This window comes from Polypterus senegalus, chromosome 9 (assembly GCF_016835505.1).
Source record: "Polypterus senegalus isolate Bchr_013 chromosome 9, ASM1683550v1, whole genome shotgun sequence".
NCBI lineage: Eukaryota > Metazoa > Chordata > Cladistia > Polypteriformes > Polypteridae > Polypterus > Polypterus senegalus.
This window is the reverse complement of record NC_053162.1, coordinates 96,937,634-96,954,937: the sequence shown is the minus strand read 5'-3', so window position 1 is coordinate 96,954,937 and position 17,304 is coordinate 96,937,634. Positions and strand designations below refer to the sequence as shown.

General features: G+C 37.8%; 1 protein-coding gene across 3 annotated transcripts in view; it reads right to left on the bottom strand.

The window, feature by feature from the left end:
• The window catches only part of zgc:173742 (DNA topoisomerase I, mitochondrial), a 187,394-nt gene that overhangs the window by 61,832 nt on the left and 108,258 nt on the right, over positions 1-17,304 (bottom strand). For all 3 annotated transcript variants that reach the window (XM_039763499.1, XM_039763501.1, XM_039763502.1), the window contains exons 12-13: positions 16,946-17,133; positions 5,370-5,514 (exon numbers count right to left, since the gene is read on the bottom strand). In XM_039763499.1, coding sequence (XP_039619433.1) covers positions 5,370-5,514; positions 16,946-17,133 — 333 coding nt within the window. The remainder of the gene's footprint in view (positions 1-5,369; positions 5,515-16,945; positions 17,134-17,304) is intronic.

Genomic DNA, 17,304 nt, shown 5'->3' with positions numbered 1-17,304 from the left:
GTGTGTGTGTGTGTGCGCTCCTGCATTTCTCCGTTGGCTTTAACACAAACACATTTGCACAGACAGGTCTAAAGAACCCCTCCCCCCGCCAAAAAAACACACACAGAGCAATTAGCACCATGTCATAGTCAGGATTCTCCACTGAGGTTTCTCATCTTCCACTCCTTCTAAGTTTGTGTTTGCTCTTTTGATGGAGTTCTTAAAACCCAAAAAATTATTTATACTGAAAAAAATTATTATGGGTCACATAATCACAAACACAAACTAGCACAGATACATATGATCAAGTGTTTAACTATTGTTTTCATTTGTTTCTATGACCAGTAATAATATTAATAATAATATTATTGTTAGCCCAACTCTTTGACTATTTAAAACAAAGGCGTCTCCCATTTTTTGCCCATTTACTGTAAGTAGTTGGTTCAAGTAAATGTTTTTTTTAAATACCCAAACAATCCCCCAACAATTAAAACACGCACACACGACTTTAGAAATAAAATGTATTCTTCCAAAACTAGTCAATCGCTTCTTAAAACCGTTCTCACCTCTCCGCCAGTGTCTTTTGTTAATCTAAATGTGCTGATAAAAGAAAAGCTGCAAGTAGCCGGCTATTCCATCCCCCCAACGACTTAGAACGTGCACAAACTTCTCCCAGCTCATGCCTTGATTGATTATCTGGGAGTGAAGTGGAGTTTTAGAGTGGAAATAATAGATCATTATTTGGAATACACGCATTTCACGTGTGTTCCGTTTCTACAGTAATCCGTGTAAACACATTTTTAAAACAGAAACGTTTTTCATATTGTAGTAGTAAATGACAAAATGTAAGCATAAACTATATAATGTATGAAGCCTGAAGTCCAAATATCAAACACTTTCACAAAAGGAACAAATATAACAGAACAAGTATGCTTTTATTCAAAAATATACCTGCAGAAAAAAGCCGCCTTAACATGCGACATTGACACCTGTTTACTGTGACGGACTCCGTAGCGCAATTGAATCAGCTCCCGGCTGGGAGTCAAAAGATCGCAAGTTCGATTCTGCACCACTTTGTTTTGAGAAGTAAACTGCTCTTAGTCTTACTATTTTAGAATAAAAACATGCATTTGATTTCAGTGTGTAACAGTGTAATTTATGATACTTGTAAAGGTTAGTTTTTTTTTTTATTCACTTTTCATTCTCTCAGTCGTGTTCAGGATCCTTCCCTACCCCCCATCTGAGAATGCTGTTTTCACATAAAGATGCGCTGTAGCTCTGCAGTGTACTTGTGACTGCATTCTCGCACCAATGCTTGAACTGAAGTGCCTGCATGCACTTTTCATGACATTACACGTCTATTTTTTGAGCATGCCCATGTCATTCAAACACACGAACATATGTTGGTGTACAAGAATAAAAAACAAGTGCACTTTTATTCTAGACTATAAGTGAAGAAAAAATAAAGCAAGTTACAGTAGGCGGTTGATACGACAGCTTGCGTGGTGCAATGCTAAGAACTGCTGATTTCCGATCTGTGCTGTATAAAATCATCACATTCAAATATTAACAATTCCCACACACCCTTCCTACATTCACGACATGTGTACTTGTTGCAGTGTACACATCTCTCTGTGCTATGGTTCCTATTACACTGAATGAGCACCTGACATTGTACTTTCTTGATATCCAATATGGTGTTCCACAAGGCTCTATCCTGGGTCAGCTGTTATTCTCAATCTATATGCTTCCGTTAGGTCAGATTATCTCAGGGCACAACGTGAGCTACCACAGCTATGCTGATGACACACAGCTGTATTTATCAATAGCACCTGATGACCCCGATTCTATTGATTCACTAACACAATGTCTGACTTGTATCTCAGAATGGATGAATAGTAATTTTCTCAATTTAAATAAAGAGAAAACTGAAATTTTAGTGATCAGCAATAATGGATACAATGAGGCTATTAGAAATAAACTGGATACATTAGGATTAAAAGTCAAGACGGAGGTAAAAAGCTTAGGGGTTATTGTTGACTGTAATCTGAATTTTAAATCACATATTAATCAGATCATTAGGACAGCATTTTTTCACTTAAGAAACATAAGTAAAGTTAGACCTCTTATATCACTGAAAGATGCTGAGAAATTAGTTCACGCGTTTGTTTTCAGTCGACTAGATTACTGTAATGCACTCCTCTCTGGACTACCCAAAAAAGATATAAATCGTTTGCAACTAGTGCAGAATGCAGCTGCTAGAATCCTAACTAGGAAAAGAAAATCAGAACACATCAAACCAGTCTTAGCGTCACTACACTGGTTACCTGTGTCATTCAGAATTGACTTTAAAATTCTGCTTATGGTTTATAAAGCCTTAAATAATCTCCCCATCTTATATATCGGAATGTCTGACACGTTATATTCCAAATCGTAACCTCAGATCCTCAAATGAGTGTCTCCTTAGAATTCCAAGAACAAAACTTAAAAGAAGTGGTGAGGCGGCCTTCTGCTGTTATGCACCTAAAATCTGGAATAGCCTGCCAATAGGAATTCGCCAGGCTGATACAGTAGAGCACTTTAAAACACTGCTGAAAACACATTACTTTAACATGGCCTTTTATAACTTCATTTTAATCGTAATTTAACTTAATCCTGATACTCTGTATGTTCAATTCATCATAACAACTATTCATGGTGGCTCTAAAATCGGTACTGACCCCTACTCTCTTTCTGTTTCTTTTTCCGTTTCTTTGTGGTGGTGGCCTCGCCACCTCCACCTACTCAAAGCTTCATGATGCTCCAACAATGATGGACGGATTAAAAGGAAGAAGTCTACGTGACCATCATCATCATCAAGCCCTTCCGGGAGAATCCTAAATCCAAAGAGGACTGTTTCATTTATGTTAGGTAGAATGCCCAGAGGGACTGGCGGTATCATGGTCTGGAATCCCTACAGATTTTATTTTTTCTCCAGCCGCCTGGAGTTTTTGTTTTTCTGTCCCCTGGCCATTGAACCTTACTCTTATTCGATGTTAATGTTGATTTATTTTGTTTTATAATTATGTCTTTCATTTTTCTATTCTTTAATATGTAAAGCACTTTGAGCTACTGTTTGTATGAAAATGTGCTATATAAATAAATGTTGTTGTTGTTGTTTCTTCCCTATATAAATAACATTCGAGTATAGCGCGTCTCCAAATAAATCACATTTGAGTATAGTGCGTCTCCAAATAAATCACATTTGAGTTATAGCGCGTCTTTATGTGAAAACAGCATTGTCAGATTTGGGGGGGGCTTATCGTGAACGCGACTGAGAGAATGGAACTGAATTAAAAAAAAGCTAACCTTTACAATTATCATGCATTTACACTGGCTCTTACAGACTGACTGAAATCAAATGTATGTTTTTATTCTAAAATAGTTAAGTACATGCAATATTAGCGTCAGATCGGGTTTGAATACACGCTGACGCTGTTACAGAAGGAGTCAGCTTATTCAGTGCAGCACTTTCAACGCACAGTACATGCAATATTATTTGAAAACGAACAGCGTCAGATCGGGCGCATATTCAAACCCGATCTGACGCTGTTCGTTTTCAAATAATATTGCATTAGTGCAATGATGTTTTTACATATATTGTCTCTTTCATTCATCTTGCGTTTTGTAATCAGTAACCGCGTGTTTTTTCCCCGATCTTGCCAGTTCGCACATGTTGCTGTATGGTGCTGTTTCTTTTGTACTCCAGGATATGCAGAGGACAGAATAGTACAGAGCAGTAAGTTCAGCGCTATATGCAATCAGACAGACAGACAGGCAGAGAAGGCACTAGATATATAAATAAACAGGGAAGGCACTGTATAATAGATATATAAAAAAACAGCTAAGGGGATAGATATATAGATCGGTAGGAAGGAAAGGCACTATATGATAGGCAGACAGGGAAGCACCTATATAATAATATAATATAATGTTATAATTATAATAATAAAATATAATGTTAAAATCACGTGATTGCAACTCAGCGCAGCTAAATTGCTGGCGTGTGTTAACGTGTTCTTGAGAACAAAGCGCCATCTAGTGGTGTAACCAGGTAAATGAATAAATAGGGCATGAATGGGCGTGTTTACTGTGAAATCTTGACACGCCTTCTGTCAGTAGAGGGAGGGGGGTCATGGCGTATAGGGCAGCCGATGCCATTCGCAGACGTCATGCTATTTGATCGTTCCATCTGTATGTATATGTGTATATATATATATATATATATATATATATATATATATATATACACACATACATACATACACACACACACACACACACACTATCTATCTATATCTATATAAACCAAGTCGGCAAAATGTAAAAATACTCAGTTTTCAGTAACAGGAACAACAATAAGGTGGAATATACTACATGGGAAGTCAAGACTCTGCCTTTCTTCCTCTTGCCAGCTAAATGTTTGCCTCACTTTTATTCTAACTCTACATTCACTTATACTGTGACACAAAGGGAAATGTAAATGCCATTCAGAGGTCACATCCCTGCAAGCACTGGATGCATTGTTGAGGTCAGGGTGACCCTAAATATGCTACAAGAACACCAGGCTTTCCTGGCACCCATGAGCAGATTACAAGATAGATTTCCAGATGCAAGCTTTGAGAGAGTGGTTTTATGATACTCTACATTCCCTTCTGGGTTTGTTAACCCTTCAACAGTCAGGAGATGGTGGCACCACAGACAATCCTGCTCCTACTATCCTAGAGGAACATTAAATGTTGCCATTCTACGTCTCTGTCTAGGTATAAGGCAGAGGTTCTTCTGGGATATTCAGCATTCATATGACATGTAGCACTCCTTAGCATCCTCTCTGCTGCCACAATGGTACACATATGACAACACTTAATCTGTGATCAACACTTAACCTGTGCCATCAAGGTAGTGTTGAGAATTTTGATAAAGGATCAATATGCTTTATTATTAGTTTTAGTGCTTTTAGCTATGATAAGCCTAGACCTGGAATAATTTTAAAAACACACCGTTTATTTTGTTAGAGAGGCCTCTTGTCCTTCTCATTTGCTTTGTTTTGAGTTTCTCTGAATCAAGCTGTGAGCCAAGGTCATGTTCTTTGAGAAAGCAGGTAGGCAGATTTAATTTCTGACTGCCTTTCTGCTTGTTTTTTATGAAGAATTCTCCACAACAATAGTGCATTTGCATTGGCAATCACTTTCTATAGCAAGATGTGCACATTAATGAACAAAAAATGTAAAGTGCTAATCAACAAAAATGCATCCGTTATACCTCTAATTATTGTGGGCACAAGCATTACATTAATTCTCTTACACAGTGCACAAGATCTTTATTTCAACACTAAACATGACAATTCTGACCTTAAGTTTGGAGTTTGCACTCAGCATTATATACTTGCAAGAGCCTTGAACATTGTCAGTCCAACTTGTTAGCCATGTTACTGTATTGTCATGTCGAACCTCTTTCCATTTGTGCCCAAAAGGTGGCTCTGGGATCTTTGAATCTCTGAAAGTAAATAGGATGCATCAGTAATGACGGTACACAACCTCTGACACAAATGCACAACATTCAAAAGACCAAATATATAAGGTTGGGGGAAAACCTTCATATGTTACACTTTTTTGGTAAAACTATTAGAGGTCCTTTACATGATCATCAATTCTCCCTATTATTATTATTTAAATTCTGGGAAATAGTCAAGGAAAGGATCTGTGCAGAAGACGAATCTACATGTTCACATCAAGTGCAACAAATACATGTTGAGCTAACAAAGCTGCCAGAACATAGAGCAAAAAAAGGGAAACATGTAATAAAGTCACAGTACAATGAGGTTAATGAATTGAAAAAAATTAAACATTATGTTTTACATGGTTTCAGCATGTATCCTAAAGGTGTGTCATAACATTAACACAAATATATTAAGGGTTAGAAAATTCAGGGATGGATAGATGGGTATAAGTAAACTTAATATGGAAAAAAGCTTTTTTCATTTTGATACATTATACATACTGCTGTAGCATTTCATGACAAGCAATTTTCAAAATTCAAGGACCTAGAAGCAACTGTGAGGATTCTAAGTCAACAGTCATCCAATTACATTGTGAGAAGTGTAAAGAATTCTACTACATGGGTAAGAAAATAAAAAAAGGAGAAGGTAAAATGATTGCTTGGTTTTTCTTCCCCTAATTCAGAATTCTCAACAGCCAACCCAACTCTGTTCAACAGCACCGCTGAAAAAAATCCAACACAGAAGAATCCAACAACCTTGGGATGCGAAGGGGCGGATTTCTTTAACATGGAGATTTACTTATGGAAGATATATCTGAGTGCCCTTGGCTACCAGCAGTGTGCTTACATACCTTCCCAAGCAAGCAAGAGAAGAGACCCAGGTGGTCTCTTTTGACAACATCTTTTATCAATTTAATTTCTATTTTAATTCTTACTTTGTCTTTTTTTCCTCTTACTTCATCATGTAAAGCACTTTGAGCTACATTATCTGTATGAAAATATGTTATATAAATAAATTTTGTTGTTCTTGTATCTTAGATCCACCATAAATCTGCAACATTTGATTTTTAAAGATGTGTGTGTGCGGTCAATCATTGTTTTATTTCTTCATCATTGCTGCACACTCTAGAATTGGTTAGGAGGACATTTTACAGGATTGTAAAACAGTGTAATCATACATGTGACACTTAGGAAAACATTTCACAGATAAATTCACAATAGCTACAAAAACATCTCTAGCCTCTTGCTGGACATCTAAATTCTCTCTCTCTCTTTCAGATCTCGCTCGACACATCAACTTTTTAGACATTTTTAACAATGTCAGGCTCTGGAAATTCCTGATGTTTCATCAATTTTTATTCATTGTACTTATAATTAGAGACTGTTCTTCTTTTCTCTTGTAGGTTCCTATGGTGACCGTCTTCGCCTTAATTTGTTGACTTTAATAAAATGTCTTAAATTCCATACACTTACATTCTGTGGTCAAATACACTACTTCAGTTCAGCACTTCACACACACACACACACACACACACACACACACACCCCACCCCCTTCTTTATCTAGAACGTCAGGAAAAAAAAAGAACAAAAAGTAAAAAAAAAAAAAAAATAAAGTAAAAGAACAGGCAGGAGAAAGAGCTACACTTTTAACTATGTATTATAGTACTTTTTTATTGCAGCTAGTGCCATACAAGCAAATAGAATGTGACTCTGTAAACCAAGACCATACAAAATGATAATGCTAGATGTGTGGTTTCAGGTGCCACAATAACTTATAGTTGCATTAGATTCTTCCTGGTCAGCTCATCATCTGCACAGGCTTAAGTAGCCTGCGTTCTTCAGGTCATCATCTGGTCTCGTTTGCTCAAGATACACATTGGCACAGACAGTATGCCTTTGCAAGCCCCTCTCTCTGTTGTACCTCTGTAGCTCCTGACAAACACACCTTCTTGGGCTATTCACCAGTGGAATAGTTCAGGCACAAACGATCACCTCACCTAATTTTGTTTCTTATCAGTATCCTTTAATCAAACAACTAAGAAAGGAAATGCATACCAATTCAAAAAACTAGCCCTTTTTCACAGGTAGCTAGCAAATGAGTCAAAAAATAAGATTCCTAAAGTTTTGGAGATAGTGGGGGAAAAAAAACATTGTTACAACTTTTAAAGTGCAAGGAAAATTGACAAGTACAATGCTAGTTCTAGAAATAAGGACACAAAATATTTGTCAATTTACATACAACATATCACTCCACGACAGTTCTTAAAACTTAAGATTGTGGCACTATCTTTGCCTCTTCCCTCCTATCCACTTTCCAGTATTTGTAACTATCAATTCCCTGCATTGACAGTAGTAGCATCTCATCATGCTCACCTATGCAAAGTCTCTAATTGCCCACTATTTGGCGTTGGAGAGCTTCCCTTGACACCACAACCATACCTAAAACATTTTATTTAGGATTATGCACCATACTAATTTTAAACATCAAAAGCATGGATACGTATTGTCCCTTCTGCCAGGCAATCATCCTAGGTATTTTTTTTTTTTCGCATGTTTTAGGAGTATCCTCCAGTCTAAGCTTTCTGAAGGTCATTTGCTAATTTTCTCTTGACTAGCTTATGCACCAATATCCTTTTCCTTTCCAATTTTTAAATTTTACTGAATCTCTCGTATCTCTTCTTATCTTCCATCAAGTGGAGGCTGTTTGGTCAGACCACAATAGCTGCGAAGGTGTTACTAGCCTTTTACTGGATGCCAGACATCTCACTCTTTTACATCTTGGCAAATTTCACTTTTCAATCTTACCCTTCTGGAGCAGTGATCAAATGGTCATCTGGTTCACTCACATATTACAGAAAGACATCCTCTGATGCAGCTTCTGTGGGTCTGGATAGCCTGTTATGGCTGCAATGGTCTCTTTCATTCACTCAACTGGACATGATATATAGGTTACATTTCATTCCCTGGTTCTAATCAAGCAACCTTACCACTTTCATCAACACAAATTTTGCGGGCGAGTTGTGTGTTGCTTTTACTGTTAGGTGAACAAGCCAAGTGAGTGAAGGGAAGCTTACATAGCTAAAATAGAAAATAAGCTTAATTAGAAAGGTGTTTGGAATGGGCTGGGCATAATTACTGGACTCAAGCAATCCAGGGCTCAGGTACTAAAACACCCAAAACAAATTTTTAAATAGATTTTCACTCTTTACACCACCACCTTCTTTCAATGACCATTCACCCCACGCCATTCCTATTACAACAACAACTCTCATTTTAACTTGTACAGCCAGTAACAAGTCTGCCTCTGATCTTCAACTGTCCATAACCAATGACCAGGGGCCTCAAGTATTAAGCCATGCATAGAATTCACAGTAAAACATGGCGTATGGACAAAAACAAAAATGCGTATGCACAAAAAAATTCAGATGTATAAAACTGTGTAAGTAAAGTTCCATGCTCTTTGCCTTTATAAATCCCAATCAACGTTCATTTTAACACACATACCCATGCCTTCAGTCCCACCCCAACTGCTCCCAGAATTTCACATATTTGAATATGCAAATCAATGTAAATAGCCCCTTTTGTTCACTGTTTTGTTGAAAGACAATGGTAAATGCATGCATTAAAAAAAAAAAAGAATTTCCCCAAATAGGAAGTGGAGTTCCTACTCGGTTAAGTAGAGATGTGGTGTTGTGGGTCTACAGCTCGTTTAGTAAAGGCCATTTTTTAAATAAATAATCACCGCTCTCGTGGCGGCTTAGCGAGGGGGTGCTGGGCCATAGCAAGCCACGGGGCGATCTGCGGTGTGGGTGTTTCTCACCGAGTGCACAGGTGAGGGACTGCCCACATCCGTGATTGTTCCCGTGGCTAATGTGCTACAGCTGCTATGGCCCCTCGCTGTATAAAAGCAGCACGAGTCGGTTGAGAGGAAAAAAGGAAGAAAAAGACGAAAAAAGAACAAAACGGAAGGAGTGAGAGAAAGAGACGGAGGTTGCTAAAGAAAGCAGGAAGTAAGAGAGAGAGCGCCAGTACGGAAGAGCGAGCGAGGGAGAAAGCAGGCAGCTGGGAGGCGAGCCCATGAGGGGAGTGTTTGGCCGACACTCAGTGGGGCTGAGAAAACTGTCGCTCCAGCTGAGCGACTAAGTAGCTGGAGTGACAAGTGGAGACATCGACTTGACCGTAGAAGGAGTGAGAGTCGAGAAGGCTTTGGGCTGGTGTACTCCCAGTGTGAGCGCCTTGGCCGCTGGGAAATAACCCAAGTCTTGGTCCGGTTGGGAGCCTGACGAAGCCAAGGGTCGAAGGGCTACTGGACCTGATTGAAGGGCAGCTGATCCTGCAGGTAGGCGACTCTCCTGTAGAGCCAACCAGATGGGTGTAGCAGGGGAGCCGCCATGGAAGCAGAAGACACCGGGTTTTTGGTTTTAACATATTACTTCCTATACTATTTTACCTCGTTTTTAGAGGATTTTTCTATTTATTGGTTTTAACCCCCATGATTTCTTTTAAGGATTATTTATTTATTAAACTTTTGAAGCACTGTACTTTATCGAACACTTTTTTTTTTTTATTGTGGATTTGATTTTTAATAAAAGCACTTTTTCACTTTTTACCATCCCCTTGCTCGATTGTTATTGCCTCCACTGACTAGCTCATTGGTGACATTACCGACGGTGTTGGGTTCAAGGGCTCCCAAGCAGCGATGGGAGCATGGAGCCAAACCCACATCGTCACAGGAGGCAAAGAAAAATGTACAATTTGGTGGCTTAGGCAATGGTATGAGCAACAAAAGAAAATTTATGGAGTGGCTCTCAAAAGTTCATCCAAAATAAAGAAGTGGCGAGATGTCAAAGTTGATGTGAAAGGCGAGTGACTGAGTATCATACGGAAGCATATTAGGGACAAAGAAAAAAAAAAAAACAGGGACAAAGAGAAGAAAAAAGGTCTATGACAAGATTAAAGTTGAAATATCAACTTTAATTTCAAAATTTCTACTTTAATGTAGTTTATTTTGTCATTGCTGTTCAATTTACTAGAATTTCTTAAATTCCATTGTAACTAAAGTAGCATGTTATTGTTAAATGCTTCATATTCTAAGTGTTCCCCTGTAGAGAGGGCACATAGGGGATTTTATTTGTATGCTATTTGTATGTAAGTATGTCCTGTTGAGTGACTGGTGCCTTTAAACAGGTTTGCACTGATGAGAAGAGGCTTGTGAGTTTTGTAGTTTTTGGTTTTGTATGCACTGTACCAATAAAACTGGCAGAGAAGGATGTAGCAGGACTTTTTCATTGTGCCATTTTCCAAGCAACTTCATAATCAGCAGCTTCTTTCATTAACTGGACATTCGTGGTGGAGAAGGATGGTGCTCAGCCACCACATTTAAGGGTAGCGGTGGGTTTCTTTTCTTCTCAATTCAGTCCACCGATGCCCTTCGAGAAGAGGAGTGCTTCTGTGGTTGGACAGTCTTTCACCATCCCAGTTCCGGGAAGCAGTTTATTAAAAGGGAGCATTCCACACTTCTTTACATCTTTTATCCATAGTTTACGATTCCAGAACCACTTCCATCATCCACAGTACAGACTTTTTTCAGGACTGTATTGTTGTTGAGGTGGGGTGGGGGTTTGTTCGTGGTGTTTTTTTTAAGTACTTTTTGTCTTTTTGGTTTACTGAGTTTGTAAGTAGTTATTCTAGTAAATAAAGAGTATTTATATATTTGTGTGTTGGTTGTGTTTTATCTGTATGGACATTTTCCTGGAGCGGTGTTAATGTTTGGGTGGCAGGGTGTTAATACGGTAGGCCTTAGGTGCTGGCCCGATTCTATCTTTCCCCAATTAAAATCATAGCAGATTCTTTGGTACATAAATCTGGTGACAACCGTAGTGCTTGCTAGAAGTCGTCGGGTGAGCTACACCCCAACCCAGTCATTAGCTAGTGATTGCTACACAGAATACATTTATGGTATTACAGTTCTCTGAACATTTTTTAATACTAAGATGTATACTTGATATCATTTTCATGATGAAATGCATTAAAGCATGCATTAAACATGCCACCGTGTCCACAACATGTTTAATTATTAACAATATATACAGTATTATTTATATGAAATTAACAATTTATCTGTAAAATGTAATATACATACTTTAATTCATTTCATCATAAAAATGATATCAAGTATACATCCTAGTATTCTAACAGCACATAGCTCCAAGAGGACAGCACTTGGGAATCTAAATTGACTTAGAAGCCAGTGACCATCATCTATAAATGCACACTCTCTTCTATTGAACTGAATTCCTTTATTGTCATTGGAAGGTATAATGGCATTAAATATGCACCTCCACCATAAACTAAATTTTCCTATAAAAAGAGGGTGTTGTACCATGTTAGCCATTATGAATGTATTGATTACATTCATAGTGATTAGATCTTTCCTGAAGAAGGGACCTGAGTTGCATTGAAAGCTTGCATATTGTGATCTTTTTAGTTAGCCAATAAAATGTGTTATTTTGCTAGACTTCTCCCTATAAAATGATAAATAATAACAACACGATAAAAACACTGAAAAATATACAATATAAAAGCATAAGAAGCATATAGTGCAATTCGTGCAAATGGTTCATAAAGTGGCTCAGGTTGTGCAATATTACAGTAGTAGTGCAAGTACACAGTGAGGTAACTGTAATCATAACTAGAAACAGCTCTACCAGGAGAACTTGATGGACTGATTGAGTGTGTTTATAGCTCTTGGGATTCAATTATTTCTGAGACTCAAGGTCCACGCAGAAAAAAGGCTATGAAGCATTTGCTGGATGGGAAAAGTTCAAATAGACTGTAGCATGGGTGAGTGGAAACCTTGCAGATGCTGGTGGCTTAACTGAAGCAGGGAAGACTGAAAGGGCTGGAAACTATATCCGATAATCCACTGCGCTCTTAATATACAGTAAACTGCTGTATAGCTTTCAGATTAGCTGTTGTGCAGCTGTGATAGCACATAGATAGAATAGGTTAAAATACTCTCAGTGGTGCCCTGATAGTAACAATGCTAAAGAAGTTATGGTATTTGGAATAGTTTACTAATTCCATGCACCATTATATTGTTACATAATGATTACAATCAAGTGCCTTAAAGTTGTACACGATATGCAGTTCATTTTGGTGTATTTGATAATCCCGCATCATGGAAGAGAATCTAAAAAAAACAAAAAAGGTTAGTTTTTATGCAGGGTTGCCTGGCTGAACGGCTGCACAGTGGTAGTGCTGCTGCCTCGCTGTTAGGAGACCTGGGTTCACTTCCCAGGTCCTCCCTGTGTGGAGTTTGCATGTTCTCCCCGTGTCTGCGTGGGTTTCCTCTGGGTACTCCAGTTTCCTCCCACAGTCCAAAGACAGGCAGGATAGGTGCATTGGCGATTCTAAATTGCCCCTAGTGTGTGCTTGGTGTGTGGGTGTGTGTGTGTCCTGTGGTGGGCTGGCGCCCTGCCCGGTATTTGTTCCCTGCCTAGTGCCCTGTGTTGGCTGGGATTGGCTCCAGCAGACCCTCGTGACCCTGTAGTTAGGATATAGTTGGTTGGATAATGGATGGATAGTTTTTATACATGTTGAAGTAAGTGTGGAAACAGGTGTATAAAACATTTTTGTGCATATGTACCATTTATGCAGGAGGCCCCAAGTAAGCAGAAACCTGAGGAGACTACACACAGGAAAAGCTGTAGGACCAGACTGAGTCAGTCCCTAAGTTCTTAATGCCAACTTTATGCTGTCCTTAGTCACTTTTTCAGTCTGTTATTAAAGCTGTAAGAAGTGCAGTTGCTGTGGAAAAAATCCTGTAAAATTCCAGTTCCAAAGGTGCTGGCCCCTTTTCACTTAACTACAGACCAGCCGCACTTATGTCCCACATCATTAAGACTTTTGAGAGGCTGGGCCCTTTAGTATAGAAGTTCTCCTATGAAACACCTCCTGGACAAACTATAGTTTGCCTGACCGACAAAAATTTGGAATCCAAGATGCAATTATCTATGTGCTCCACAAGGCTTATTCAAACCAAAATAAAGCTGAAAGCACTGTGAAGAATGATGTTTTGGAATTCTCCAGTACCTTCAATACCATCAAGCCATCCCAGTACTCAGAGACACACAGGTGGATGGAGCTTGTGGTGTCCTTGATAATGAGCTGTCAAGAACACTACAGTTTGTGAGACTCGAGGACTGTTTCTCTGCTATGTATGTGAGCAACACTAGACCACCACAAGGAACAGCTCCCATTTCTTTTTTCTTAAATCTGTACACCGTGGACTCTAGTTATAAACATAAGGTCATGTCCCTTGCAGAACGTCTCAAATTTATGGAGTGTATTGATAAAGGGGATGAGACAGAGTGTAGGAGTCACGTGGAGAATTTGGCTTCTTGGTGCAGAAAGAATTTTCTGCATCTTAATATCTGCAAAACCAAGGAATTGTTTAAAGGGTTTCGCCGCACCAAAGAAACCTGAGGAGACTACACATTCTACACCTGGTCACTACTCGGAGCAAACGCGGAGATGGTGCACTGCTACAAGTACTTGGGGGTCCACGTCAGTGACAGGCAGGACTGATCTAATAAAGATGAACTACATAAGAAAGAACAGAGTAGACTCTGTTTCTTAGGAGACTGTACTCTTTTAATGTTGGTAGTGGCATCCTTTTCACATTCCATCATTCTGTGATGACTAGTGTGATTTTCTACACTGCGGTGTGCTGGGCTGATAATATAACCTCAGATGCCCACCAAAGAAATGAGCTAAACAAAAGAGGCAGATTTAGATATTGGACACACTCTTGAGCCCACTGAAGTAGTAGCAGAACACAGAATGAAAGCAAAATGGAGTACCATTATGAACAATGCTAAAATCCTCTCAATGACACATTACAATAACCTGCTTTTAACCAGCAAATTATTCAACAGAAGTCCAACAAGAAATGTAACCAGGACTCCTTAATACCTACAGCAAGCAGTACTCTTTTTAATGCCTCAATGTGACTTCTCTTTTTCTCCTTTAGTCAAGTCAGAATTTTTCATTCTTTTTCGTCATTCTGTTGTATATTTGTTGTCATAATATATTGGTATTTATTCATTTGTCTGTAAAAAGCCAAATAAAGTGTGATCTCTCTCTCTGTTTCTTATGACTTATTTTATGAAAAAGCTGCCTTTTGTTTTTGCTCATTATTTCTATTAAAATTCCAATAAACAGTTAATCACAAAAACATTTTAAATTAATTATTAACTATTATGTTGCTGTGTCAACAACAGAAATGCTGTTCTAGAGTTTGAAGCAGACATGTCACATAGTGCCTTATAAACTTTGGCAGTCTTGCTTGGGTAATCGTCTCTTGTATCACTGAAGAATGTTGATTGCACCCGACAATTTTATATAACTGTTTATTGACATAATCTATAGTAAATGCAATATTGTATGATACCCACAGAGACATCTCCTACACCCAAGTTAAGGGCAGTGGTTAGAACTGATATCAAACAGCTCCAGCAGTCCATAATCATACCTTGGCAGATCTGACCCATGATCAACTTATGTTGTATCCTAAGTTGATGACTTTCTCAAGCCCAGTAGCTGCCCGTAAAGGCTGCAGCTCACCATGAGCCTATAATGAACTATATAAGTTCAAAAAGTGTATGTATGGATGGATGGTTGAATGGAAGCCAAGCATAATCCCAGATGTTTATGACTTTGTCCCTTTACACGCAAACAGATAGAAGGGACACCATTAGTATTATTGTTGACATTGAATTTTTGCCTAAGTTGTCATGATGTGTGTACTGATTAAAAAAAGTTTTGGCAGCATAAGCCTTTTAATGTAGGGAACTTTCAATATTTTTCCTCTTATGTTTATAAAAAAAACATTGTAACTTCCGCTTCCATCAGATGAAGCCCAAGCCATTTGCAAATTGAATTCAGCCTACATTAAACTAATGGCCTCAGATATTGATGCCAGTGACCTAAATACAGCTGTGATGTTCATAAAGAGTCCTGTTGAGCTGGAAATCTATTAATTGATTTCAGCATGTACATACGTCATTACTGTAACAAACCTAAATGATTTTTTAAGTAATCAATAAATCATTATACTGACAAGATAGTTTTCACTCAAGTGAAAATTAAATGTCTTAGTTTTCATTTAATTTTCTGTTCCCATCAGTTCATTCACCAGCATCATAATTTTTTCAAAATTCTGGCTGTCAATTTTGCTTAATTTGGATAAAGTGTGTCCGGGCATTCTTTAGGTCAGCTCAAGCATTTACAGATTATGCTACACATGTCTTTGGTATAATAAAAAAAAAATCAAAAGTGTTAAGCTAATTCATAGGATTTGAATTTGGACCTATCCTATAGATGTCACTATATGAAAAGTCTAAATGACATAAAAATAACATATAAGTGTGAATGGATGGCAGGCATACTATTAGTAGATTGGTAGACTTTAAAAATGGGGTCACCACGACAGCAAGTGTGCACAGAATGTGTTGCAACTATAAGGCAATCTTATTCCTCAGCTTCTCTGAAAAAGCTAATGCCATGGTACTGGAAAGAAAATTCTGGAAGATAAGTCAAATGTTACATTCAAGAGGGGCAAAGCAAAGTCCATTCTATCCTTGCACAGATCTTAAGGACTGTGGAGGTGTGTCATCAAGATGAGACACCCATATTCATACAGAAGTAGTATAAAAGATGATATTTAACCTCACAATACATATCTGGACTTTTGGAAGAAACCAGTTTTAATATTTGCAAATTAATACAGCTTCACCATTCAAAAATAATAATCATATGTACAAAAGAAAAAACTAAGGGAGATTCTTTTATTACTGAACTCAGTTAACATTCTGCCACTTATGCTAAATATAAAGTGCTAAATATTGTTTTCAGACCTTTTAACATATACACTTTTGCTGATAATCTGCAATAACTAGGGATTGAACTAATGCAAATTTTAATATATCTAATTCAGTTTATAACTCTAATGCTGTGTGAAATACTCAAACGTTTTAGTTTATCTGAAGTACTTCAAAGTGGTATGATATCTATAATGGGCATATATATTTTTTTTTACTTGCATGACTTTAATTGCTCATGTTTTGGTGAAACTTTGCAAAAGATACTAATGGAAACTGATGTCTTTGATTTCGCTTTTTTTAAAGCTTAAATTTCAGTTTTAAACAGTTTGGCAAAATGCATTCTTACTTCAAATTCAAATGAAAATTTGATAAAACAAACCTTTATTATTCCCTGAAAACACAAGCTACAGATGTATAACTTTAAAAAGGATTTGTGCTTAATCAAAATGTAGCATACTATAATTTTACTATACTGATGGATGGATATAAAATATTTAGGTTAAAGAAAAATGACAAGCACTAAACCAAACTTAAAATTACTTGCTGCAGTTGATAATGACATCCTCAGGCTGCACTCTTTTTTTCAGCTTTCCTTGCTTTGGGTGTTCCCCTCTTCCTCTGAAAAGTCCTGGTGGTTCAATTCGGAAGTTTCCAATTTTTTCACGATGGTGATCCATGAGGCAGTATCCAAACTGATCTGTGATTTTCTGATTAACTTCTTTGATTTTCTAGCAGCAAATATTAGAGCAAATAATGTGTCAAGGCACATAAAAGCATTTATTGAGCTTTAAAGTTCAGGCAAGTAATCTACAAAAACAAATAGCACATTTATTCATTTATTTACTTTCCAGACTCACCTATACCAGTTTAATGTTACAGGTGGCCAAAGTGCATTTCAC